Source organism: Oryzias latipes, chromosome 19 (genome assembly GCF_002234675.1).
Source record: "Oryzias latipes chromosome 19, ASM223467v1".
Classification (NCBI taxonomy): Eukaryota; Metazoa; Chordata; class Actinopteri; order Beloniformes; family Adrianichthyidae; genus Oryzias; species Oryzias latipes.
In genome coordinates, this window is record NC_019877.2 from 7,503,220 (window position 1) to 7,527,940 (window position 24,721).

Genomic DNA, 24,721 nt, shown 5'->3' on the forward strand with positions numbered 1-24,721 from the left:
TTTATATAGAAATGAACAGTTTTTATTTTTGGGTCATCGCAGTTTAAAAAAAAAGTTTTTAAATGTCTTTGAGGTGTATCATGAAGTCGAGGCGTTATTAACAATGATAAGAAGCTGCAGCAGTGCGCATGTCTTTCTGCAGGGATTAGACCAGATTAGGAATGAAAGCCGGCTGCTTATTGGTCGCGCAGAAACCGTGCCACTTAGTCAGCTCAACAGGTTGCTTTATCTGAGGTCCACCTGTCCGATGATGGTTCTCAGGGTAGAGGAGTTTCTGCCTGGTCATGATTACAGCATGACACCCAGTCCAGCCTCTAGTAGGATGTTGGGTTAGAGGAACTTGTAGTTATATAAATGCGAGGGCGCTGGCTGGCTGCAGAAAGTCATGATGGGGCTTTACCAAGGACCGCGGCTCTTGGACTTTGCAAAGACCCCTCCACATTTGCAGTTCAACAAATATGTCCTCACCGGTTACCGTCCGGTTTCCACAGCACAGGAGTGCCTCAGGAGCCTTTTCTACATGCACAATGAGCTGGGAAACATTTACACTCACGGTAAGTCTTCATGTAAAACATGATTTGCTGTCAACTATTTTTCTACATTTCTATAGCAGGAAAACCTTTTTTTTTTAAGTTGAATGTGAAGGTGAAGAGGTCATCATATGCCAACTACTCTCACTGGTCCAGTTACTCTCATCCTTGCTGGAAAGAGTTTTAACGAGGTTATGGTATTAGGCGTAATCTGTCCTGGGAATCCTTCTTTAGGAAATGTCTTTAGTCAACTGACAGGTGCTATAAACTCCACAATGTATGAGCATTCAGCAAAATCAAATGCAGCACTTTGAAAGTCCAAAATAACTTCATTTATGAGAGTCTGGTCAAGATGGGAACGTAAATGCTAAGACTACAAAAAGCTTTGAATTTCCAACATCCGACTGAACTCTTTATTTTTGTCCCGTTTTCTTCTAGAACATCTCATAAGATCATTAGGAGTAACACTCTTACTAAGGGGAAGTGGACAGCATTAGCATTAAAGCACTGAACAGGTTCCTGCAGCACTGCCTCATTGTTCTAGTCAAAGAATATGCTATATTTAGAAGGAAGTACTTAAAAAAAAACTGAACTACTGTCAAAGCCTATTTTTTTAAGCTGTATATTTTTTAAATCAAATTTTACTTCACTCCATCCTCTTAGGAATTCCCCTCCTCCTCTTCCTGGTGCTGCTGCCTCTCAGTATTCCATGGAAGGAGGTGGACAGCACCTGGATTTGCGTCGTCCACTACCTGGCCTGCCTGTGTCCCACCGTCGGCTCGGTGCTCTACCACTTGTTCATGAACCACGTGGGCGGAGAACATGTGTACGACACCCTGCTGTCCCTGGATATGTTTGGAGTCTGTCTGGTTAACACTCTGGGTAATGCTGGATTTGGAATCGGTTTAAATCGGTCTAAACAAAAAATACTAAAGAGGATGAACAAGAGATGTACATCGAAACATAGATGAATCAAACTTTGGATGATTAGTCTATACATATACATCTACATTCACATGGAAGTTGTGCCATTATACTTACTTTTAATTATAAATTTACATATTTGTCCTTTTACAGAGAATACATGACATAATGAATCCATTAAATGTGAATTTTGTCGTACAGACTTTAAATATTTGCTTAAAGAGCAGTGGGAGGAAGCAAACTTATATAATTCCATCCCTATTGTGCTTTACTTAACTAGTTTACTGATTTACATAGTTATCATATTTCGGATATTATATAATGAAGGAGAGATCTGTCAGTTGCTCTCCTATAAACTAAAACCAGATATTTCTTTGGATCACAACAGTGGTGACAAAAAGTCTTTATCTTAACTTAGAAAGTGAATTTGGGTGCATTAAAGTATTGATCGGTATCCTGTTCTCTGTAAAATGAGAACTTGTACTTTTAATTTAAATGCTAAATTTGCATTTTAACATTCTAAAACCTACAAAATGTCAGATTCAAAGGACAAGAGTTATAAATCTCCCTCCATGATCTTGGTTCTAGGGGTTAAATTGAAAGTTGAGCCCCATTAACTCAAATTAAAATGATTTGTTTTTTGCATTTGTTGTTAAAAACGGCAAACAAAAAAAAGATGAATAGTTTTGCCTGTTTACCTTGTTTCCCAAACAAAATTCAAATCGGGGACGAGGTTGTTGAATGAGTGCATTTTCCCATAAAATGAGGAAGCTGCTGAAATCTAGTGCTGAAGCAAGTTTCTACAAACCAGACATTCAAAAAAAAAAGAAAAAAAATAGCGTGAAATTCAGGATTATTCATCCTAACATCAAGGATGTTTCCTTGAATTATGTTGAGCTGTTTTTGTTGAAATATAAAACAAGGTTTTCTACTTTTAACAAGAGGTTCTTGCCCTTTCCTTATAGGGGCCCTTCCAATCATATACATTACCCTTCTCTGCTACCCTGCCGTGCAACAGACCGCCCTGCTGGCCTACATCCTCCTCTCGGCCCACGGCATCTACTACGCCACCACAGCCCGCACAAACATCAGGCGGCTGAAGGCGTTCACCTGGCAGGCTCTGTTCCGCTTCAGCCTCTTCCTGTTCCGGGTTTACGGAAACGGGGTCGGCAGTCCCAACTCCCTGCGCCTCTTCGTCATCATGGATGCTTTTGCTGTGCTGGGTGGACTGGTGAACATCATCCAGATTCCAGAGCGGTTTAGCCCAGGCTTGTTTGACAACTGGGGCAACAGCCACCAGATAATGCATGTGATGGTTGTCTGCTCGATTATCTACATGCACTGGGGCACAATGGAAGATTTAAACTGGATTAAGTCCTTCCAGTGTCCTACTGGGGGATGACACGTGCAGCTGGTTCACCTTAACCCTTGTGCTATCCTATAGGGTCAAGAAGACCATTGACGTGTTCTCCCTACCATGACAAAGGTGGAGAAAGGTGAAGAGGATTTCATGTAATCCATGGAAACCAGTGAAGATCACAAATCATTGAAGAAAAAAGGTTCAGCGCACTGTTTTGTGGGGTCTAGATGACCCAACTCCCAATGTTAAAGTGCCTAGGATAGCACAAGGGTTACGGCTTTGCACTAAGGGAAGAAGTTCAAATAATGCACTTTAGTCTTCCCAGAAGTTTTTAATCTAGCCTTTTGCCACAGAAGAATTAAAGGAACCCAAAGTTTTGTCACTGCTGAGCTTCACTATTGCTGTATTTAATGAAAACTCCTGAACATACTTGATTTAGTTATATTTGCAGCAGCTTTTGACCAAATGGGTCATTAAACTGAGTTTTAACTGTACATAATAAATGCCATATATTTTTATATTTGTATGAAATACATGCATGATGTTCATGTGACAAAGTAAAACCGAAGTAACTGCATGCTTTAGTTATTTAATTGCAAGAACAAAGTCGTATATACACTTGGAAAACCTGTGATTTTACAGTTCTTACAAAGTTCCATTTCTTTTCATTTTGATTTGGCAACTATTAGATTCTTGCTACTAGCATATTTTGCTGCCAACTTCAGAATAAAAGAAAATCACCTCTGACTCAGAATGGACACATCTGAACTGTTGGGTTTGAAGAGGAACACAGCTGGTTTAATAATCAACCACACGCTCATTTGCTGCATGTCCTCTGCAGCCGTCATGGCCCGGCTTTGCCTCCCTCCCCGTGAGTTAGTTTAGTCTTCATCTGAGCTGCTGTCGTCCTCCGGCTCTGACAGGTCTGCCATGGGAAACCGCAAGATAGCAGCCACTCCCCCCAGCTGAGTCAGCTCTAAATGACAATAAAAACACAGCTCAGGATGCATTTCATGAAATAAAGACCGAATTACATTAAAAAATGTTGACAATGCAGCTCTTATTTTGGAAAATATCAACCTAGAAAACCTAAATAAAGCCTAAACTAAGCATGTGGTGTGTGCAGAAAAGTGATTTCAGTGGGGAAAATGATCTAAAACCCACCAGCAGGTCCACTGCAGCATGAACAAGATGAAGACAGTGGAGTGACTGACCGAAATTTCTGACATACATATCATTTGAATGCTGTAGTGTAACCTTAAAAAGGCGGGTAATGCTTAAAAGAACCTCGTATGTCTGAATTACATTGATTGTACCAAAATAAAAGGCACAGATTTCCTTCATGACACTTAACTCGGACAACAGATTCAATTCAATTCCATTTTATTTGTATAGCCCAAATTCACCACCACAGTCGTCTCAATGGGCTTTGTAATGGTAATTGAAAAAGTAAAACATAAAATCAAAAGGATCATGAGTACATAGAAGTCAATAAGAAAATACTAAATTGAACTTAACAGACTAAACTAAACTGGACATTCCTGCCCTTAGACGTCCCTTCGCGGATTCCAGTTGTCGTTTCTAATTGCTAAGTCGATAAAGGAAATCCCTTTTTTAAACAGAGGCCACGTGGGTTTGGATGTTTTCATTGTAATTTATACAAAATGTAATCATTTTCATTTCAAAATGACACGTTGAGTTTATTTGTTACACTTTTTAACTTAAATTTGTTTTATTTAAATCCTTCAATTGGGAAAACCATGTAAAACAAAGAATCATAAGGGGGTTCATCTGTCTTTTGCATAACTGAACCCATTTAAATTAATGAAAAATCTTTTAAAAGACTTTTTGAATTCTAAAACTAGTGTAGTTGTATACTTACGTTCTCCAGACACATGAAGGCTTGAGAATATCCTACACAGAAAGAAACCCAAAGAGAAAACACATTTATACTGATCCACTGAAAGATTTCATCAAGCAAATGTTTGATGGTAAAATTGTCTTTTTTAAAACAATTAGTAAAAAAAAAAGAGTAAATATTTTCTTTGGAAAACAAAAAAGAAACTTTGACTTCCAGACTGAAGTCCCCCTAAAAGCAAAAGTAACTGCAATCAGGTGTAGTTCATCAAGTAACCACAAAGGGGTTGTGTAGTCCTGATTCACTTTGAGGGAAAATGGGCCAAATATCTACACTGTGTCAGGTGGGGGATAGACTAATAACCAACAGAGGGAATTTTTACCCATTGATTAGCTGTGGGCAGACAGGAGGACAGACCTCTAAAAAGATTCTATTTAAATTTATTCACCTTTAAAAAAAAACACAACTTTATATTTAGATAAATCTATATTTTTATATGGAAATATTAGGTTGTGCTGGGGAGACGACGTTCTGTGGAGGTCAAACAGAAATTTAAAATAACAAAAAATCTGAGTCAGATATTTACAGGAACATGGTTATTACCTGGGATCAGGGTTAACTGAGGTAAAATAAACACAAAAACAGATTAAATCTGCCTTTTTATGATGAGGTAAACAGCAGACCTTATAAGGTTGAACACGATTGTGTGCTTCTAAGTTCTTTCAAATTTTATAGCAGCAGTTTATCCAAAGACAGCTTAAAATATTGAAGAAAGCTCTTTAAAATACGTTTAGCCACTTTCTAATATTATTTTTACTTTTTAAAATCCTTAAAATAGTTACACCAGTTGGTATGTGTCAACTTTAATCCTATGTTTGAAAATGTGTTATTTTTAGTTAAATGACATGGCTTTCTATGGACTGCAGAGCAAAAACCTGCAGAAAAACAGTTTTTACACAGAATCTTTTCCTGTTTAATAAATCTGAATGAATGCATTATTAACTCTTTCAAAAACGTCTTGCTTGGACTCAGTTTTTGGTGTTTTTAACATGTTCTTGTGTTTTTTTTGTTTTTGTTTTTTTACAGTGGAGGACATTTACCGGTAGTTAGAAATGTAAGCTTAAAATAGCATTTTTGAGAATTTCTTTATTGTTTTGAATCACGGACAGTCAAAATTTGCCCTCGGAAAAAGCTTGTTGGTGTGATGTAGAAACTACAACGATAAACCACAAGCTTTCCTTCTAATGAAGTACTGCCGCTCTGCAGAAACTATGTCCTAGTACACAATAGATTTTATGATTTTGGCTAAACACAGCATAATCATAATTAACCTTAAAGCATTATGCTCGGGGGATTTTCAACTGAGCAAAACTATTTACATGAATTTCAATAAGTTGAGGGTCACCAGGAAAATCTCACATGTCCCAGGAATGGATGGACCAAAGTCCAAGTGTCCTAGTATCATTTTATTATTGTTTAGGATTGTTTTGTTCTCAAATTCCTAATTTTTCAGTAATTTTTGAGCAGGTTTTTAGGAACTTCCTATGTTTTCCTTTTCCATTTTGTTACACATAGAACAGCTGAAAATAAAAGAAACCACTCTAAAAACAAAGTGGGGCTTGAACATAAAACCAATGTTGCAGATAAAATTCAGAAATGCTGGAAGCAGAAATATTAGTGTCCTTGAATCAAAAGTTACCTGACAGTTCCTCCGTTGTCTCTCACGCTGTCAACAAGCCGGACGTAACGACTCCTGGTGGGAACGTCCTGATGCCTGCAACCAAAAAAAAAAAAAAAAAAAAATCAGACTTAAAGTGGGTCAGGAGGTTTAGCAGGTCGTCCAATATTCGAAGGGTCGGCGGTTCGATCCCTGCTCCCCCCAGTCATTTGTCGTTGTGTCCTTGGGCAAGACGCTGCCTCCAGTGTTGCTCCACTGGTGTGTGAATGCGTATGAATGTCCCGGCGATGGTCAGAGGGACCATAGGCGCAAACTGGCAGCTACGCCTCTACTAACACCAAGTATACATGAGTGAATAAATAATGGACACATTGTAAGCGCTTTGTGCGTCTGGATAAATCTAATCCATTATTATTATTATTAAAGGGTTAAAGTTCATTTCATACATTACAACTTTAACAGACAATATGTAACGTTTGTTCTGTATTTGGCAAAACTCACCTGAATAACTTATCGCTTATCAACAGAGTGTCAACGGCCAACGCGTCCGCAGCTTTCTCCACGTGAGCGACTCTGCAGTGAGAGAGAGAGGCTTGTTATTGTAGGATCTCTGTTGTTGTGGTTCTTCTGGTGCGTCATCTCTCACCCGTAGAACGCTCTGTTGGGCTCATGCTGAAGCATCTTGTAGAAGTCCTCCAGAGCTTTCACCTCTCCTGCTGCCTGAGGGTTACATGTAGAGAAAACCGTTTGTACGACTGAATAGGTCAAAAAGATTGGGTTCAAACCACAAATCCTCCCTTTGAGCAAGAGCTTCGACTCAATCAATTTGGCAAATTGTATTCTTTTTAATATGTATATTATTCCTACACCTATAACATCAAAGGATTGGCAAAAATAGTGACATGAAAAATAATATTTAAAAATATTAAACAGGTACAAATAAAATGTATTCTGTGGCTCTAAGCTCATTTTTTTTTAAATCTTTTCCTTCCGAATCCTTGGATAGAAAAAAAGCACTAAAAACTTTCAAACCTCCATAAATGATACATGTAAGAGGTACAAATGAATGTAACATAAAGAACATAGGCAGACAGCACTAAAATGTATATTAATTATTTTAAAAGATGCATTTTAAACTGTTAACTAAATTTGAAATATGTGATACATTAACAAGAATGTCACAAAAGTTCACAACTAGTTTAGAAATATAAATACAGTATTTTACTGTCATATTAAGACTTTGTATGTATACTCATTCCACATTTTCCTGGCTTTATTTCTGAAGTAATATGAACTTTTCTGTGCCATGACCCTGTGCTGTATCTCCCTTTTTTATTTCATCTGTTGTGTTTGTCTTCTAAGTTAATAGATGAGGCTGATGGATCACTGAAGTGCGATCACCTTGGTGTCAGAAAGCCGACTTGTCACAGTGGGGTCACAAAGGATTTCTGCAAAGCAGCAAATATTTAAATACACTTAAGACATTTTGGATTTATTTTCTTTATTATTTAATTTATTTAATTTTAGGTGAAGGAGCTCCTACCTTTGAGTGAATACTTATGACCTGATGATGAGTGGACGAGCATGAATTTGGGCCGGTTCTCCAGCAGGAGCTTGTTGTCCTGCCGCACGGCTTCCTTGAACATGTAGGAGATGAACTGGTCCTTCACAAAACCAGGACTGCCAACCAGGATACACTTCACCACTAAACACAGGAAGGAAAGAGTTCCAATAGACACTCATTTCTTTCTCAGACAACCTGTAAATATAACAAAAACACTGCATTTCTATTACTGTGTGCGACTGTCTTACCATCAAAATTGATGTGGCGGAGGATGGCCTGCATCACAGCCTCATAGAACCTCTCCAGCGCCTGCAAACAGGTGAGCTTAAGGTCAAACTGCTACCAACCTACATCTGAGTCCCACTGATTTACCACAGAATTGAGGGGGTTGTATCTTTTTTTTCTAATCTGGTAAATGTGAACAATTTTTTTTAAAGATATCAATTATACTGATCTTATACAAACTTAAAAAAATACTTCATTACGCAATGAAAAGAGAGAATTTACAAGAAGAAAATCCTGATCATTACAGAAGTAACTTCACTCTAGTATTAGTTTAGTTCCTTCTGCATCTGCTTTAGTTGTATCGTACTTCAAACGTTGGAGAAAATGATTACGTCTGCATGCCTGAAGATGCCCACCAGAAAACTAACAGCAGGTTTTTTTTTTCACTATAGCAATATTCCAGAACAAAGTCCCATTTTCTTCACTGTAGTTCAGGCTGAGGTTTCACTAATCCCTCTTAAGTAAGCAAACAAAAATGAATTCAGGTTCAGAACCGACCACCAGCATGGTTCCGTTGGGTGCAGAATAGCAAACCATAATTTTTAGTAGTCTGATTTGCTTTTACACTGCACTTTTGAAATCAAACTGAATGGAGCGGAGCAGGGAGCTTGTGGTTTGCATGTTATATTTTGGTGTGGTGGTATTTTCTACATCACACCTACAACCTTTTTCAAACTGCATTTTTCTGTCTGCTCCTGATTCACAACTCTTTGAATAAAGAAATACTTAAAAATGCTATTTTAAGCTGAATTTTCTTTATCTATGTCATAGAAACATGTTAAAAACACCAACAAAAAAAATCAATTTCCATCTGAGTGGGTATTTAATTATAATAAGAGAATTTTTAGATGTAAAGTTGACATGTAAGTTGGGGTTAATTAAAAATCCTACCTATAACTTTAAAAATGTATACAGCTGCATGCTGTATTTCAAATTAATCACAAATGTACTTCCTCACCTGTCATCAAACTTAAAGCTATATATACCAATAAACATGAATGCTATGAGTGGCAGTCTTTTATGGTAAGAAGGCTGTATTATCTGGCTGGGATTCATTGTTGTTTAATGGGAAGTGCTGATGTGTTGTTCCTGGTTACTGTCAGTCAGTCATAAGTTTGCTCATATTCATCACAATATGATCCACTACGATTTCTGTGAAAGGGCTATTAAAAAATAAAAAATGAACTGGAAGACTTCCTGATTGAATGAACCTTTTCATGCTGGCTGCAGCTCCCTTTCCTCTTGCGCGGAATGGTGACCTCGACTTTGGCGCGGAGCAGGGTCATGGCGGAGGTCACCAGCACAATGTTCGCCAGACCCTCCTGCATCACCACTGCAGCCACATCTGCCTTCTGAGACGGATCACACGCTTGTTCTAAAGCAAAAAGGAAAAACGCTTCATTATTAAAAGTAGAATAAAAGTGAGTTAAACCATTTTTTCAAATGTATAGAAACATTTGTTGGATTTTTAACTACCGGTACTTATTCCATGCTGATCAATGCAGGAATTTTTTTAAAGTTCATCAACATTTGTACAACTTTTTTTCTGCTATGGAAATATCCTGAAAGAATATGTCTTTACAGATATGATTACCAATGCTCATCAAATTCTGTTTGTTCTCATCTACAGTAACAGCTGCTCACCGATTCTATCCAGCACAACGCTGTCCCAGCTCTTCTTAGCGAGAGTAAACTTCCTGTTGAGTTCGAGCTCAATGGTGTGATAAGCTCCCATCTATTAAAAAAAAAAGAATAAAATATTACCACTTTCTATCTGGAAAATTATCTCAGGCCTGGAGGTTTAACATCATAATTCAACTTTTAATTTTCTAAATAAGAACAAATATTGATCAATTTAAAAACACTTGAGAGTTTGTTCTACCATAATTGATGTGTAGTTTACGATTAAATAAGGCCTAATTGTTGACTTCAGTTAAATCTTGATACAGTCATAGCAAGTACAAAATGAAAGATGCGACTAAGAACAGAAAAAGATACACAAATCTAACTGCAAAGAAAATCTAAAATGTTAAACCAATGTCGATCTGAATTCTCAGACCTTAACAAACTGATTCTCTTCAAGGTTGGTGCCTTTCACCCTCAGCCGACAAGCCTGTGTGTCAAAGTCGATGGTCTCCACGCACAACGTCAGAGTGGTCCGAACCCGAGAGCTGCCCACGCTTCCAGTAGCAGACTCTGTCTGCACCTTTCTGCGAGTACATGGGACAGAACATTAGTTCCATTTAGCATTTGCACTCTTTTTCTTAAAACCGGCAGCGATGAAAATTGTGTTTTTGGTGTTTTTACCTTGTTCTTGCGGCATTTATAATTATGATGGAGGACATGTATAAAGAGAAGTACCGTAAGCTCAAAATTGCATTTCTGAGTCTGTCTTTATTCAAATAATCGTGAATGATAAACAAATGTTTAAAAATAGGGCTTTTTTTTGGGCGGGCCACAAGCTTCCTGCTCTGCTCCATTCTAATGCATTCACTTTTAGATGAATAGATCCATGTAGGTCTTTGTTTTCCTTTGTCTGAGCTGCCATTTGGCTCAAAACTGTATAGCTGGATAGCTCCAATATTGTTCCCCATTTTTGTTGCATCCATAATGTTATGTTTGGGTTTAAGTGCATAAACAAAGAGCTCTCAGCAACAGAGAGGGGAAGGGGGGTTGGGTTGACCCACCAACAACTTAGAGGAGAATTTCTAGTAAACTACGGTATTGTACTGCCCCTCTGGAGAAACTATGTCCTAGAAAACAACATCTCTTATATATAAATATTTTGGCTAAAAATGGCATCATCATAATCAATAGACTAGCGGGAACGTTTTTTAAATAGTTCAAAAATGATAGGTCTTAGATAGATTGGACCTAAATGAAAAATTCACTGAAACCTGTCATTCATTCATTCATCTTCTAAGCCCGTTTGTCCTTTTCGGGGTCGCGGGGCTGCCAGAGTCTATCCCGGCCACACGTGGGTGGGGGCAGGGGACATCCTGGACAGGTGGCCAGTCTGTTGCAGGGCCACAAATCCAACACCCATGCACACTCACATTCACACCTAGGGACAATTTACAGTCACCAATTAACCTATGAAATATGTTTTTGGATGGTGGGGGAAAAGACGAGCTACGCATGCCCGGGGAGAACTTGCCAGAAAGGTCCCTCATTGGTGTTCTGGTTCAGGTCCCCCAGCCGGGACTCGGACCGGGGGTCTTCTTGCTGTGAGGCAAGAGAGCGCTAACCACCGCGCAGCCCCACAGGATTTTAGTTGATAGGGCTAAAGAAAAGTCACCTGATGGTTGAAGCTCTGAGGCTGTCCCCCACTTGGAGAAGGTTGTAAGTGTGCCACATATCCTCTGCCTCTTCAGGAACCAGAGTCACCTGACTGAGAAAGCATTTCCTCATATAAAATATTCTACACATTAAAGCTGGTTCACAAATATTATAACAGTTAAGCCTTATTGTTTTGAGCAGTCAGCTACAATTTCTTTGGTGGAACGGTACAGATATATTAAAACATGGAATATCATATTATTATATTGTGCTCTATGTAAACAAAGAATTGTAGTATTGTCCACGTTTCCTGCGTACAACAAAACTATTGTGTTTATTTATTATCAAACTACAAAACAGTATGATGGTAGCTAGCTAGCACTACTAGCTATAAGCATTCACTCACCCGGCATTATCTTTCTCAATATCTTTTTGGAGCAACTTCATGGTAGAAAGGTCTTTAAAATACAAAATGAATATTAGTGTGAAAGTGAAAAACTTGTATTAAGCCAAGCTCGATACATGTTTTGTTTTTTAAGGTAAACAAGCTAAACTAAGCCATGTCAGAACTTTAGAATGAATCGCTCCTGTTGAGAGCCAATGCGTGCTTGCGTCACGCCAACAAACGTCATCAGCTCTTCCCATCAAAGTCACTTCCGTGGGTGTTGCTTCACTGCGCAACAAAAACGAAGCTGACCAAAGTCAAACATTTCTGGATGGGTGCACACAAATAGTTTATTATTTGATTGTTTTAAGAAAGATATTATTTTATTTATATGTCTAAACTTTGATAATATCAGGAAACGACTGTCCTCCTTACGCTGCGGGGTTTTTTTTTTTGAGAAAAGTTAATACTGACGGACATTCAAAATAGCCAATCAGAAGCAAGATTGAATGAAAAGTCCCGCCCATGTTGGAAAGTGGACCAATGGCAACGCGAAAACAGACAGGCCACTTCCGTTCAACCTTTCTTTGAGCTAACGATCTTCTGTTCTTTTTTTGGTCGATGGCATGGTGTTAGTAGATACGAAAGAAACAGCGACGTAACGAGGAAATACTGATATCAAACAATTCAAAAATCTTGTCCTGAAATATAGATAGGTTTTTTGCTGTGCAGCACATGTCATCCATCATATTTTTAACAAATCCGTTTCAATCCTCAAATTTTGAGGTTGTCGATCATTCCCCAAGGTTAGCTAGCTAGCGGGCTAACGACGATAGCCGATTAACGCAAAAGTAGTTAGGCTAACTAAATCGGTAAGCGACAGTACGCTTCGAATTTTTACTATTGGGAACAAACCCGACGAAAGAGGGGAATAGCATGGCAGAAGCCGACAAGCTGAATATCGACTCCATTATACAACGTCTGCTAGAAGGTAAGACATTTCTGGCGATATTTGTTCATTCGGTGCCATTTTAGCTAACAGAAGACAACGATAGCCACCGGTGCTAGGCTAGCAAGTTAATCATCTCCCGCGTCTTGCAAAATTGTCTCAGTCTAATTGTGGTATATTTAGAAAACAGTTCGACTTTTCCTTTGATATTCATTCTAATGGTGGAATCTTTTAAAATTAAAATTCAGGTTTATCTATATATGTGTTTTGGAAAAGAAAAATCCCAATATTTTGCTTGGCATTTTTACAACATTATTAAATTTAACATGGTCGCTTTTTTCTGTTTATTCGCTGTTTACCTTACTATAAACATTTTTTCATTTTGATTAGTATTAAAAATTGTACCAGTAAGCTTAGGCACATATTGTTGTTTGCAATTGTCTATATGATGTGTGTATTGATGTTATTATTCGCAGTGCTTTTTTATTACTATATTTATTGTATCATTACATTATGATTATTTCGGTATCTGTACTTGTTTTTGACGCCAATTTGGATGGGTGTTTGGTGAATCCCAAATATGTGCAAGAATCCTTGTAAATATGGTCAAGTCAGTTTGTCCACAAAACAAGTCTCTGTTTAGAGGTCAGTCTGAATAGTTCCCAAAAAAGCATTATTTATTCATAAAGTTAGACTTGAAAATAAGAACGTTTACACATAAAAGTAAGTAAATGAAACGAATTTACTTATTCTGTCTTCATCACTTTTTATTCTGTAATTATTATGTTTTGAATATTTCTAAAAGGTACAATATAAAATGGGTAATGATGTTATAAAATGTGACAGTAAAGATTCTGTTGTAACAGTATTTTGTTATACCTCTAAGAATTTGTTTTACCTTTGTACTAATAATTATGTATTAATTTTTTTTATTAAATTTATAATTTAATTGTTTACATTGTTTTTCAAATCAATTTTAACACTTGTCTCTTTTTTGTTTATTTCTGTACAGTGAAAGGGTCCAGACCTGGCAAAAATGTTCAGCTGACAGAAAATGAAATCCGTGGCCTCTGCCTCAAATCCCGGGAGATCTTCCTCAGCCAGCCAATCCTGCTGGAACTTGAGGCGCCCCTCAAGATTTGTGGTAAGACATGAAAATGTTCTTCAGAGGGAAGAGAATTGGAACATCATGGTTGTTTATGTGTTTAGGCTAAGGGGAGGCAGGTGGTTACATTTATTTTATGACGCTAATGAACATTTTGAACTTTGCTTTTTCGCTATCTAGAAAAATTTAGATTTATATTTGCTTGGTTTAATATTTTACACTATAGTTTTTTATCTTTGTTGTGCAAATACAAGTAGATTATCCCACCTTTGACTGAATTTCTGCCTTTCTCTCCACTATTTATGTATGTTTGAGTTTGCATTTCGCTCTTTTTCTTTTGCCGGCTGAGGCTCTGTTATTGTAACTGTAGTCCTCTGCAGAAACTTTCAACGAAACCTTTCACTACCATGACCCAAACTGTGAACCGTTCTCCTCTCCAGGTGATGTTCATGGACAATACTATGACCTCCTGAGGCTGTTTGAATATGGAGGCTTTCCACCAGAGAGCAACTACTTGTTTCTTGGTGACTATGTAGACCGAGGCAAGCAGTCCCTGGAAACCATCTGCCTTTTGCTGGCTTACAAGATCAAATACCCTGAAAATTTCTTTCTGCTGAGAGGAAACCACGAGTGCGCCTCTATTAACAGAATATATGGTTTCTATGACGAGTGTAAGTAAAACAGAAAGTTTGCTTTTTTAAAAATGACATTCAGATTGTGATTGTTTTCATTTTCTAGCACGCTTTATCATTTTATTTTGGTTTTCCGTTCTTAGATGACTTTGAAATTAATCATAAAAGCCACTGATTGTGATCCGAAGTTCCACGATACATAATAGTCGCAACAATAAACAATCTTTTAGTCCAAGAGCTTCAGGTTAACAAGTGCGATCAGGCAGTAAGAGCAGTGGTTAATCACATGCCTCTCCTGTGCACAGAGCTGGGATTATGCAAGGGCTGTTTCTAATCTAGTACAATAGCTACAGCTGGTTACTTTTCTCTTTTTTTTTTTTTCTGGAGTTCCAAGATTAGATTGTAACCAGGTGATTGGCTTTCCCCCCCTCACAGGTAAAAGGCGATACAACATAAAGCTGTGGAAGACCTTCACCGACTGCTTCAACTGTTTGCCGGTGGCAGCGATTGTCGATGAAAAGATCTTCTGTTGCCATGGAGGTACTTTCATATAACAGCTGATTTGGCCTCCATCCAGGAGCGCACACACACAAACACACCTCTGCTCTGTTGTTTCTGTCAACATAAGAGTCATAGGGCTGTGTGAGTGACCCTATTTATATGTCCTTGGGTTCCTCATATCAGCAGCTTTGTTTTTAGATATAATGTTCACACACCGTGTTCTTGACTTTGACACTCCTGGACAATGTTCACTTATTTAGGTCAGGTTGAGTTTTTTTATTTTTTATTTTATTTTAGCAGGGACCAAGATAACAGCTGAATTCATATTGTGGAGTTTAAAATCTATTTCACACCACAATTCTAAGTAAATTTAAACAAATCAAATGAGAAAATATCTCTTCTGATCAAAAAAAAAAGGTGGCGTGAACTTCTTTCTGCAAAAGTTTGTTGACACTGAGTCTCATCTATCTGGTATCACTGAGAACTGCCGGTCTAAATATGTAAACAGGCTCTGATAAAAAATCATTAGGCACTCAAGGAAGTGCACCCGTAGAGCCCATGTGGCACGTTTCACAAGTATCCAATTGCAGCACTTATTTTCAGTTTTTTTATTTTTATGCAGAATTGAATCTATCTCAACCAAGATTTTATTTTTCTCGTTTCTATTTTTTTTTGTTATTTAAGGGTTCTCATAAAACACTTTTTTTTTCCCAAGATTGCTGCGTTGAATTCATCCTTAATGGTCTTAATTTTACCAAAGGGGTCACATTTTTTTGTATTTATCTTCTGGATATTTGAGGTTTTTTTTCCGTTTCCGGGTCTTGTAGCGTGCACTAGTTTGTATAGATGTTGGATTATCCGGTTGCTAACGGTTTGCTCCTCTTCCTCAGGCCTGTCTCCAGATCTCCAGTCTATGGAGCAAATCCGGCGGGTCATGCGTCCCACTGACGTGCCAGACCAGGGCCTCTTGTGCGACCTGTTGTGGGCAGACCCGGACAAAGACGTGCTGGGCTGGGGCGAGAACGACCGCGGCGTCTCTTTCACTTTTGGTGCAGACGTGGTGACGAAGTTCCTCCACAAACACGACATGGACCTCATATGTCGAGCCCATCAGGTCAGTGCGTGTGACGTAGTTCTGACTGCAGACCAGGTTTAAGCTTTGGTCTAATGATGGAAATTACCACCAGTTTTCTATACTTTAGTTTTGGTGGAATTTTTCAGCAAAAAAAAGGTTTATTAGCTTTAGATTAAAATAGCAGAAATAGGTTTATTACAGATTGATAACAGCTAACGCAGGAGCTGCCCTACGGTTTTAGAAGAGTTTGTTTATTTTCTTCAATCTCCAACAAACGGCCACAAAACATACAGAAATTTGAAATAATTTCAACTTTAGGCTGACTCACCCTCAAGTTTTCCATATTTCTTTTCCCTTTTGGCTCCCTTGTTGGGGATTTTTGATGATGACAATCAGCTGCATATTGAATGTTGAATGTTTTTTCTTGCTGCATAAAATGATTTAAAGTGAACATATCTGTGGTGGGGCTTCCAATGCGAGCTCTTGAAGGCTCCTCTGATGGAGGAGTTCATCTGGATTCATTCCCCACCCCTATGGCTTCTTGCTACCCCTACATTTAGCCCCCCCCCCCCCCCCCCCCCCCAAAAGCAGACAGATGGGAAAAAACAGTAAATCCAATCCGAACGTTACTACCACTTGATGATGTCATCTATGTTGGTGCATAGCTGGTAGCACTCAGAAAATACATAGTCATGCAAAAAATCATTGCTTACATTTAAATGTAAACCTCTGTGCTTCACATGAAGAAATGCGTTTGTCCTCTGCGCCACGGCGCGATGTGGAGGGATATCCAGCTCCCCCTCAAAAACAAGTTCAGACACCACTAGAGCTCCAAATGCCCCTAACAACAGGAGCAAAACACACCTCCCGCCCCCTTAACCGATGGAGGTAAACATTGGAAAACTGGGACCTCTTCCTCTGGAAACGGCTGCAGCGTCGCAGGAGAGGACCGGCCTCTCTAGGCGGCGATGCAGGTTCCCATCCGGAGCCGCAGCGGCCGACCCAGAGGGAGAGGATCTAGCCAAGGAAGCACCGGAAATAAACGTGAAAATAAAAAGGAAACTTTTGATAAAAGCAATAATTGATTCAATAATAAAACATGGCTATGAAGAGTATTGAAATGAATTATTAATAATCCAGTGTAAAATCATGAAACATGATCAAATGAAAGCAGTATTCTCCCCATGTTCATGAATGTCAGGGACCGGAGACGGCAGGGAATACAGAAGGACCCCCCCACACACGCACGCACACACACACACACATACACACACGCACACACACACTCCTGCCTCCGAAGAATGTCCGTCACCGATCATAACTCATCAAAAACGCTTCTGAAACATTTCTGATGCTTTGTATAACATTTCTTAAAGAGCAGTGAAATATTGCTGAATATAATATTGTTCAGAGCAGTAGACTGTACCGTAGTGTAGTTAATATACACACATTAGGACGGTCACTCTGTCTCTCTGTGCCTTAAAACCAGCAGCCCGTTCTTCCTCCTTCATCAGTTCAGTCAGAGAGGGCATCTTCTTCCAGAAGAGGCTGGTTTCCTCCATTCATTCATCCGGAGGATAATTATTCTCCGCGATTATCTTCCTCAGCTTATCAGGACATTTTCCAGCCGCTTTGAGTCAGCTGATTTCTCCATGCAGGGCAACAAACTTTGGTTAGAGCGATTCAGGAACCAGTGGAAATAGCAATGAAATGTTCCTTAGCAGCCTGCAAGGAATCCTGGTGTGCTCTTCATCTCAGCTCCTCTCCTCCCTTGCAGCACCTCCTTTGGACGCAAAAGTCTGTTACAAGCAAAAAAATTACAAAAAAAATGAGTTAAACCCTGAATAAGCGGGAGAAAACTGTAGATACAAAATAAATGAAAACACTAAAATTACGTAAAAGCTTGGATAAAAAGATGGGTTCTCTAGCCTTTTCTTAAAAACATCTGTGCTCTCTGCGGCCCTCAAGTCCTCCGGCAGACTGTTCCTAAAAAGGCCATAGTGCTGAAAAACATGCCTCTCCATAAGGTTTGGTTTTTTCGCAGTTAAAGGCAGTTCAAGTGAAACCATTAGTGCAAGTAAGCCCAATTCCCACCATCCACACCGTCTCCCACTAACTTACAGCCCCTCACAACCCCCAACCCAGCATTAGTGGTGGAACAAAAATGGCGAGCAATGTTGGAGCTGTCCAGTCGTACAGTTTAGATCCAGATGCCAGTTTGGATGAGGAAAACAAAAAAGTTGCATGGATCTAATCGCCTCGGACTGGATGCATCAGAACGGAGCGGGAAGCTTGTGGCCCATCTGGCATATTTTCTACGTCACAGTACGCACCATTTCCAATGGCATTTTTTCATCTGCTCCTGATTCACAGCGATTTGAATAAAGAAATCCTCAAAAACGCAATTTGAAGTTTAACTTTCTTTATGTATGTCTTGCATAGTGAGAAAAAGGCCATAAAAACACAATGTTAGAACAATTTATTAAACTTGTGACAAATTGATATTTTTGTCAGTGAAATGGATTTTCTGTTCCTTAAATCATCTTAAACTGGCGTGTTGTTCCAGGTGGTGGAGGACGGTTATGAGTTCTTTGCAAAGAGGCAGCTGGTGACGCTGTTTTCCGCCCCAAACTACTGCGGGGAGTTTGACAACGCTGGCGCCATGATGAGCGTAGACGAGACCCTCATGTGTTCATTCCAGGTGAGACGCCCGCCGCCGTCCCCACATGTCACTGTGCTGCTGTTGGTGGCTCACCGGCTTTGTTTCCCCCCCACATCCAGATTCTGAAACCTGCAGACAAGAAGCTGTTCTACGGCGGCGGAGGGGGCATGGGTTCCGGTCGCCCCGTCACGCCTCCCAGGAAAACCAAGAAATGACACCAGTACTTGGCCCTCGACCTCCAATCTTTCCCTCTTGTCCTCTCTACCTCTTTTCTCCTTTCTTTCACCAAACAGCCAGAATTAAACCTTTACCCAGGGCTTTTTTCCTTTTTTATCTGTACTTCTTAAAACAGTTAATGTAATGAGTTGTTCCAGTGTGTGCGTGGGTGAGCAGACTACAACTATGTCTCGTCTGCAGAGGAGCGTCAGACTCGTCTGCACGTGTACATTTTACGGGGAGGGGGGTATTAGAGATTTCTACTCCTCCCCTCTCTGACCACTCTTGTCTTGGACAGGTTCAAAGCGCAGCGCCAGTCTGTACAGTAATTTTGACTGAAAAAGAAAAAAACAAACAAGATTTGCTGGAGTTGATAGGAGTTTGCATTGAGGACCCCCCCCCCCCATGTCTGCAGGTGATGTTCCTGTGCACTTGTGGAGAGGGGAGGGGGAGGTATGTTGTTTTCCTGTCCTCTGTACTGTAAAATCTCGAATACCGATACGTTTGCGCGTGTGTGCGCACATTCGCGGCGCCTCGTCCATCCGTGTGGAGATTTTTTTTCCCTCATGCGGGACGGAGCTGAGGACTAACAAACGTGTGTGCGCACACACACGCACAAGCAAACACAAACAACTCTTCAGAGTAATATGAGCCAGAGCTGTAAAAGTCCCGTACAGTTTAGGTTTGTACAGATTTGATTACTTGAAAGAGATTTTTTGTGAATTCGTTTTGTAGTCTTTCATCAAGTTGACCAATAAAGTGAGAATCTGACCTGAACTGAGTGTTTCCTGAAGTTATTTTTAATCTTCTATTATTCACATCAAACTTTAGAAATGTTACTCTGTAGTAGTATAACAGCCGCAATACATAAAGATGAATAATATTTCAAAATAAAACTTCTTAATGTGAAATAATTTGGTTTGTGCTTTCTGTCTTAAACATACAACAGGATATTTTTAATAAAATATTTTATTTATTTTTGCTTCTAAAATGGCATCCAGCAAATAAATGTTTTAAATTAAGTCAATCACCAGACTGCTTTGGAACATTTTATCGCTTATTAAATTGAAGAAATTTGTGCTGCCGTTTCTAGTTCAAAGCCCCAACCCCATGTAAAGTTGGGCTCAGATTAGGTTTATAGGTTTTTTTTTTATTACTCATGTTTCAAATGTCTTTTTTTCAAATGTTAAATGTTTTTTTAAATTTTAAAATAGATTTTATTTCAAACTAACAATTTTATTTTTTAAAGTTTTTGTTTTTTCAGACATACAACTGTGTTTAACCCCATACAAATCTTCTAAAGTTACAGATAACTGCCAATTAAAGTGTAAATAAGACTTATAACTTAATGTTACAAACATTCACAAACACTTTGTCATTAATCTCAGATGTTGTTAATTTTACAAACATCTTGCCAAGTTTCCTTCTTGATTAAAAAATAACTTGTAGACAGAAAAAACTATTTTCCTGCATTAGTGATGCAATGATATAATTATTTAAGAAACATAAAAAGTTATAATAATTATTTGTTGTATAAATTATTGGAGCAATTTTCTCCAATTTTGTAATTTTAGCAGGTACCCCAGTAATTACATTTTATAATTTTTGTAAATAAAAGAAAAGGCAACTTGTGGAGAATTGTATTGTTAATAATATCACAATTTAAAAGTCACTTCAGTAACATTAATTCTGTGTTTAATATCATTAGTGCATGTATTTATTTAAAATGCGTTTATTTTCCTTTCTTTAATTTTTTTTGTAGTTCTTATTTTTCTCTTTCTGTTGCTCAGACTGGAATCACCACTTTTTGGCCTCATTTATATAAATAAAGTAATAAAAAATTTAATTTTCAGGATATTAATCAGTGATCTTGACTGTAGTGTCAGGTGTCTACCAGAGGGAGGCAGTGTTGAGCTCTTCAAGCTAATTTCGACACAAATGAAAGAATTTATTATTGGTTATAACAGGAAACATTTATTAAGCTACTTTACACCTATATAAAATAAGTAAATAAATAAAGCAAAGGTTATTTACTTTGCTGTTATTTGTTTCCTTCTTTGACATTTGTGATGCTCTTTTTGCACCTATTTGTCTTTCTGTCAGCAAAACTTGCTTCCTAAACAGGAAAAGTGAAGGTAGATCATGGGGGAAGAAAACCATTTTCTGAATTTTTGCTATTAAAAGCAGGAAATTAGGAATTTCTTCTTGATCTTTTGACAGCAAATGATTGTTTCAAATGCAACAATTTTACAGCACTTTCTAGGTTTAAAACATGAATTTATTCTGTTCTGGCTTTAAAGCTTATTGTTCACACATCTTTCTTCACCGTCCTCTGTACATTTATAGCTTGGAGGCTCCAGGCCCCTGTTTGGTGGTCACAATCCGTCAGAGGTTATATGACCCCAGATTCTAACTGTGGTGGATTGAGTTTCTGAATTCTTGTGTTGTCAGTGAAGCTTGAACCCCTAAATGATCTTTTTGAGTGATTTCTGCCTTTTCACATGAAGACTAGAGGAAACCTCCTAAACTATTGTTATAATTGTTGGCCAATTTCAGCGGTTTCCATCATAAGAAAGGCCTCGTCAAAATAGGGACCCCAAACGCTGGACATACTTGTTCTTGCAGCTATGCTCGAGTGACATGGCAAGCTGTTTAATTTACAACTGCTATTATGAAACTCCAGAAGGATTTGGTTTATGACACTTCTCAGACAGAATGTCATTTATGAAACTTAAGTCTCTTCTTAGATGGAAGTTGGCCTGTGAAAGTATTGTGAGGCTGTCATTTCCACTCAGGCATTTCCACCCTGAAAAATATGTTAATTTGCAAACATTTTACAGTCGAGAGCATAAAAATGAGCTAAATTCAGTAGTTTTAGCTGAATCTTTCACAGAATTAACATTTCTGCATAAATATAGCTGTGTGTAAGCAGTGTTTATGGCCCGTTGCGACCAACAAGCTGGCTTTGGCCTCCCCTGTGGTCTGTAGAGTTCAGCCCTAAATGTGTGGAATGGTGTCAACACCCAAAAACCCCGTCGCCCAGCGCGGATGGTGACGACACCATGAAGTCAAACGTCTCCTCTGACATCCAATTTTTTTCAGAAGACGACTTTCATCTTATGAAAGCCGAGAGCCCGAGCCAAAGCTCAGATGTTCTGACCAGAAAAAAAAACAAGCGCCTGAAAGCTGCAGCAGCGCTGTGGCTTGTGGCCCACTGTCACCTGCTGTATTTATATCCCGTGAGGAATTCTGGATTCAGAGACTCAGCTGCCACTTCTATTATTACTATTAGCTAATGCTGTAACAAGCACCCTGCTAACCCCAGCTCCATAGCTCCTTTATCCATCGCTTTATTGCCAAGCACCAATTAATTCTTCACTGCTAGTACAGTTAGATGTTGTCAATCAAGGATTCCTATAAGTATTTTGCCCTCGCACGAATATGCATTCATTTTTTTAATATGTTTTATTACTCCAACAGCCAGAATTTCAATGTTTCTTTGAATCTTTCATGACTTTCTTTGGGATGTCTTCAAAGGGCAAGCTTGTTCCTGTCAGGTTTTTTTTGTGGCGTGCATTTCAGCAGAGTTGCATAACATGCGTGCAGGTGCACCACCTCGGCGCTTAACACTTGTCCAGAGCTGGGCACACGCATAAAGTTCACAGGTTGAGAGGGAGGGCTCGGTGGTTTAGGGTGGCGTTCGGTGATCCCTCAGCCTGGGATGAGGGTGTGGCATGTCCCAGTTTCCAGGGGCTTACGCTGTAGGAGTCCCTGCACACACAGGCTACCGACACTTCAGCGGTCGACTGGAGGCGGAAGATGGAGGGGAGCGAAGGAGAAACCTTATCCTTCTGGGATATTGAGTTAAATGTCACTGCTGTTCCCTGAGGGAGACACTGACAGGCCGACCCCATCACAGCCCCCCCCCCAACCCCCCGAGTCTCAGGGGTCACAGTGGCTGTACGACAGCTGAGGCCAGGAGAACCACTGGGTGAAATGGAGATGGCAGTCTAGTACAGCAGAAAAAAAAAAAAAAAAAAAGCACAGCAGAAAAAAAGTTTATAAAATCAAGTTTGAGCTTCCAATCCCTGCTCTAGTTGTACGAACAAACAAAATTATACTTTTGCCTTTTTTTCAATCTTCATAATGCCTTTTGTTTGATTCTGTTCTTGAATTTAGTCAACAAAGTTATTTCCTGGTTTTGGTCCTTCTCAGTGGGAAAGCAGCAGAAACTCAAGTGTCAAAGTGACTTAAAAGAACAAATAATTAAATAAATAAATCCCAAGATTTTTATTATACTTTCAATTTTATTGTGAAAAAGAAACATGTAAGTGAAGGTCCGTGTCCTGACACATGATTTTTAGACAATAGGAGAGTTTAAATCAGTAAAATGTAAATGCTTCCTGTTGTTTTTTTTTTACTTCTTTGACTCTGTGATACAAATTTGAAAAAGAACAAAAGTAAAACAAAAAATCTAAAATCTTTCTGCATAACTTAATGTATTGGTTCAAGGATCAATTTCAATATGAAAAGAAGAATTCAATAAAATTAAAAGCAGCTTAAAATAATTGAAATGATTTAAATTAATGTAAAAAATAATGTTAAATAAAACCCAACATTACTCTTGAATGGAACTGTATGTCTTACAAGAATTCTAAAAAAAACAATAATGTTACCGTTAATTTCATGTTTTGTTGTTCGACCTTTTGATTGAGTAACTGTTAATGAAAGGTCGCCACCTTCTAACGAGTCCACCCCTCTGCTCTAATTGTCTCAGGTTTCTACGGTGTCTCCTTTCAGGTCGTTTCAGGTCTTTCCTCAGGATTTATTGATATAGGGGCATTCATAAAGAGTTAAATGTTACTTTTAGTTGCTCTTTGGTTTTTTTTTCTTTAGCTTGTTCTGTCTTGGAACATTTTGTTAGGCAGCACAATTCTTTGCTAGAATGCTTTGATAGTCCTGAAATTTCGATGTACCTGCAAAGTTTCAAAACCCCTTTGGCAGATGCAGTAAAATGGACCCAGACCATGATAGGGCCACCTCTGTGTTTTGTAGTTAAGACAGTTTGCAGCTGTAAATTAATCCCCAATGTGCCAGTGAGGACTTGTCATTACCTATTGATGCAAATTCCTTTTTCTCTTTTCATGCTTTGCTTTCAACAGAGGCGTCTTCCTTGATTGGCTCCCATGAAGTCCACTTTAGCTCAAACAACGACAGATGCTGCCATCTGACGCTGACGTTCACCTGTTTTTATGAGGCTGTTTTGAATTATTTGGTCACATTTATTTTATCCTTATTTTTAATTTGTCAGCAGTCGTCCTCCTGCAGGCTCATCCAAGGAGTTTGGCTTCATCCCGTGGATATTAGACTTCAGAACTTGTAACTGCAGTCACCGGAACATCAAGCTAGTTTAAGATGGCTCTCTCTCTCTCTATTTTTTATATTCAAGTGGATGAGTCTCATTCTAATTTTTACCATTTTTTCCTTCTTACAACTTCACATGTATTTGCATCTAACAATAAAGGAGATTTCATATTTAATTTTTATTTTATTTTATTTACAAATCCCCAATGCCACCTTCACTGAGCACAGATGGGAGATAGAGCTGAGTCAATATTGCAGCAACTTGCCTTTATTTTAGTTTGTGAACAGTTTGTTAATGGATTCTTACTAGATAAACAAAATTAAATGACTCTTCTGAAAAAGAAAATTCTTCAA

The 24,721-nt window shown here is 38.7% G+C and overlaps 3 protein-coding genes across 3 annotated transcripts; 2 read left to right on the forward strand and 1 right to left on the reverse strand.

Annotated features, from left to right (window-relative positions):
* The first annotated feature begins 32 nt into the window (after window positions 1–32).
* Window positions 33–2,947, forward strand: LOC101174956 (progestin and adipoQ receptor family member 4). The gene is made up of 3 exons (XM_004080484.3): window positions 33–554; window positions 1,194–1,412; window positions 2,420–2,947. Exons 1-3 carry the CDS (start codon window positions 386–388, stop codon window positions 2,854–2,856), a joined length of 825 nt encoding a protein of 274 aa, XP_004080532.2. The 5' UTR covers window positions 33–385; the 3' UTR covers window positions 2,857–2,947.
* Window positions 2,948–3,383: 436 nt separating this feature from the next.
* On the reverse strand, window positions 3,384–12,326 carry pelo (pelota mRNA surveillance and ribosome rescue factor). Its single transcript, XM_004080297.3, has 13 exons — window positions 11,885–12,326; window positions 11,498–11,590; window positions 10,259–10,409; window positions 9,844–9,934; window positions 9,411–9,574; window positions 8,163–8,223; window positions 7,894–8,055; window positions 7,752–7,798; window positions 6,997–7,070; window positions 6,852–6,923; window positions 6,372–6,446; window positions 4,697–4,728; window positions 3,384–3,790 (listed from the first exon to the last, which is right to left on the reverse strand). Exons 1-13 carry the CDS (start codon window positions 11,923–11,925, stop codon window positions 3,696–3,698), a joined length of 1,158 nt encoding a protein of 385 aa, XP_004080345.1. The 5' UTR covers window positions 11,926–12,326; the 3' UTR covers window positions 3,384–3,695.
* Window positions 12,327–12,436: 110 nt separating this feature from the next.
* On the forward strand, window positions 12,437–19,780 carry LOC101171445 (serine/threonine-protein phosphatase alpha-2 isoform). Its single transcript, XM_020712293.2, has 7 exons — window positions 12,437–12,854; window positions 13,825–13,956; window positions 14,358–14,588; window positions 14,985–15,089; window positions 15,941–16,164; window positions 18,692–18,826; window positions 18,907–19,780. Exons 1-7 carry the CDS (start codon window positions 12,800–12,802, stop codon window positions 19,000–19,002), a joined length of 978 nt encoding a protein of 325 aa, XP_020567952.1. The 5' UTR covers window positions 12,437–12,799; the 3' UTR covers window positions 19,003–19,780.
* The last annotated feature ends 4,941 nt before the right edge of the window (window positions 19,781–24,721 follow it).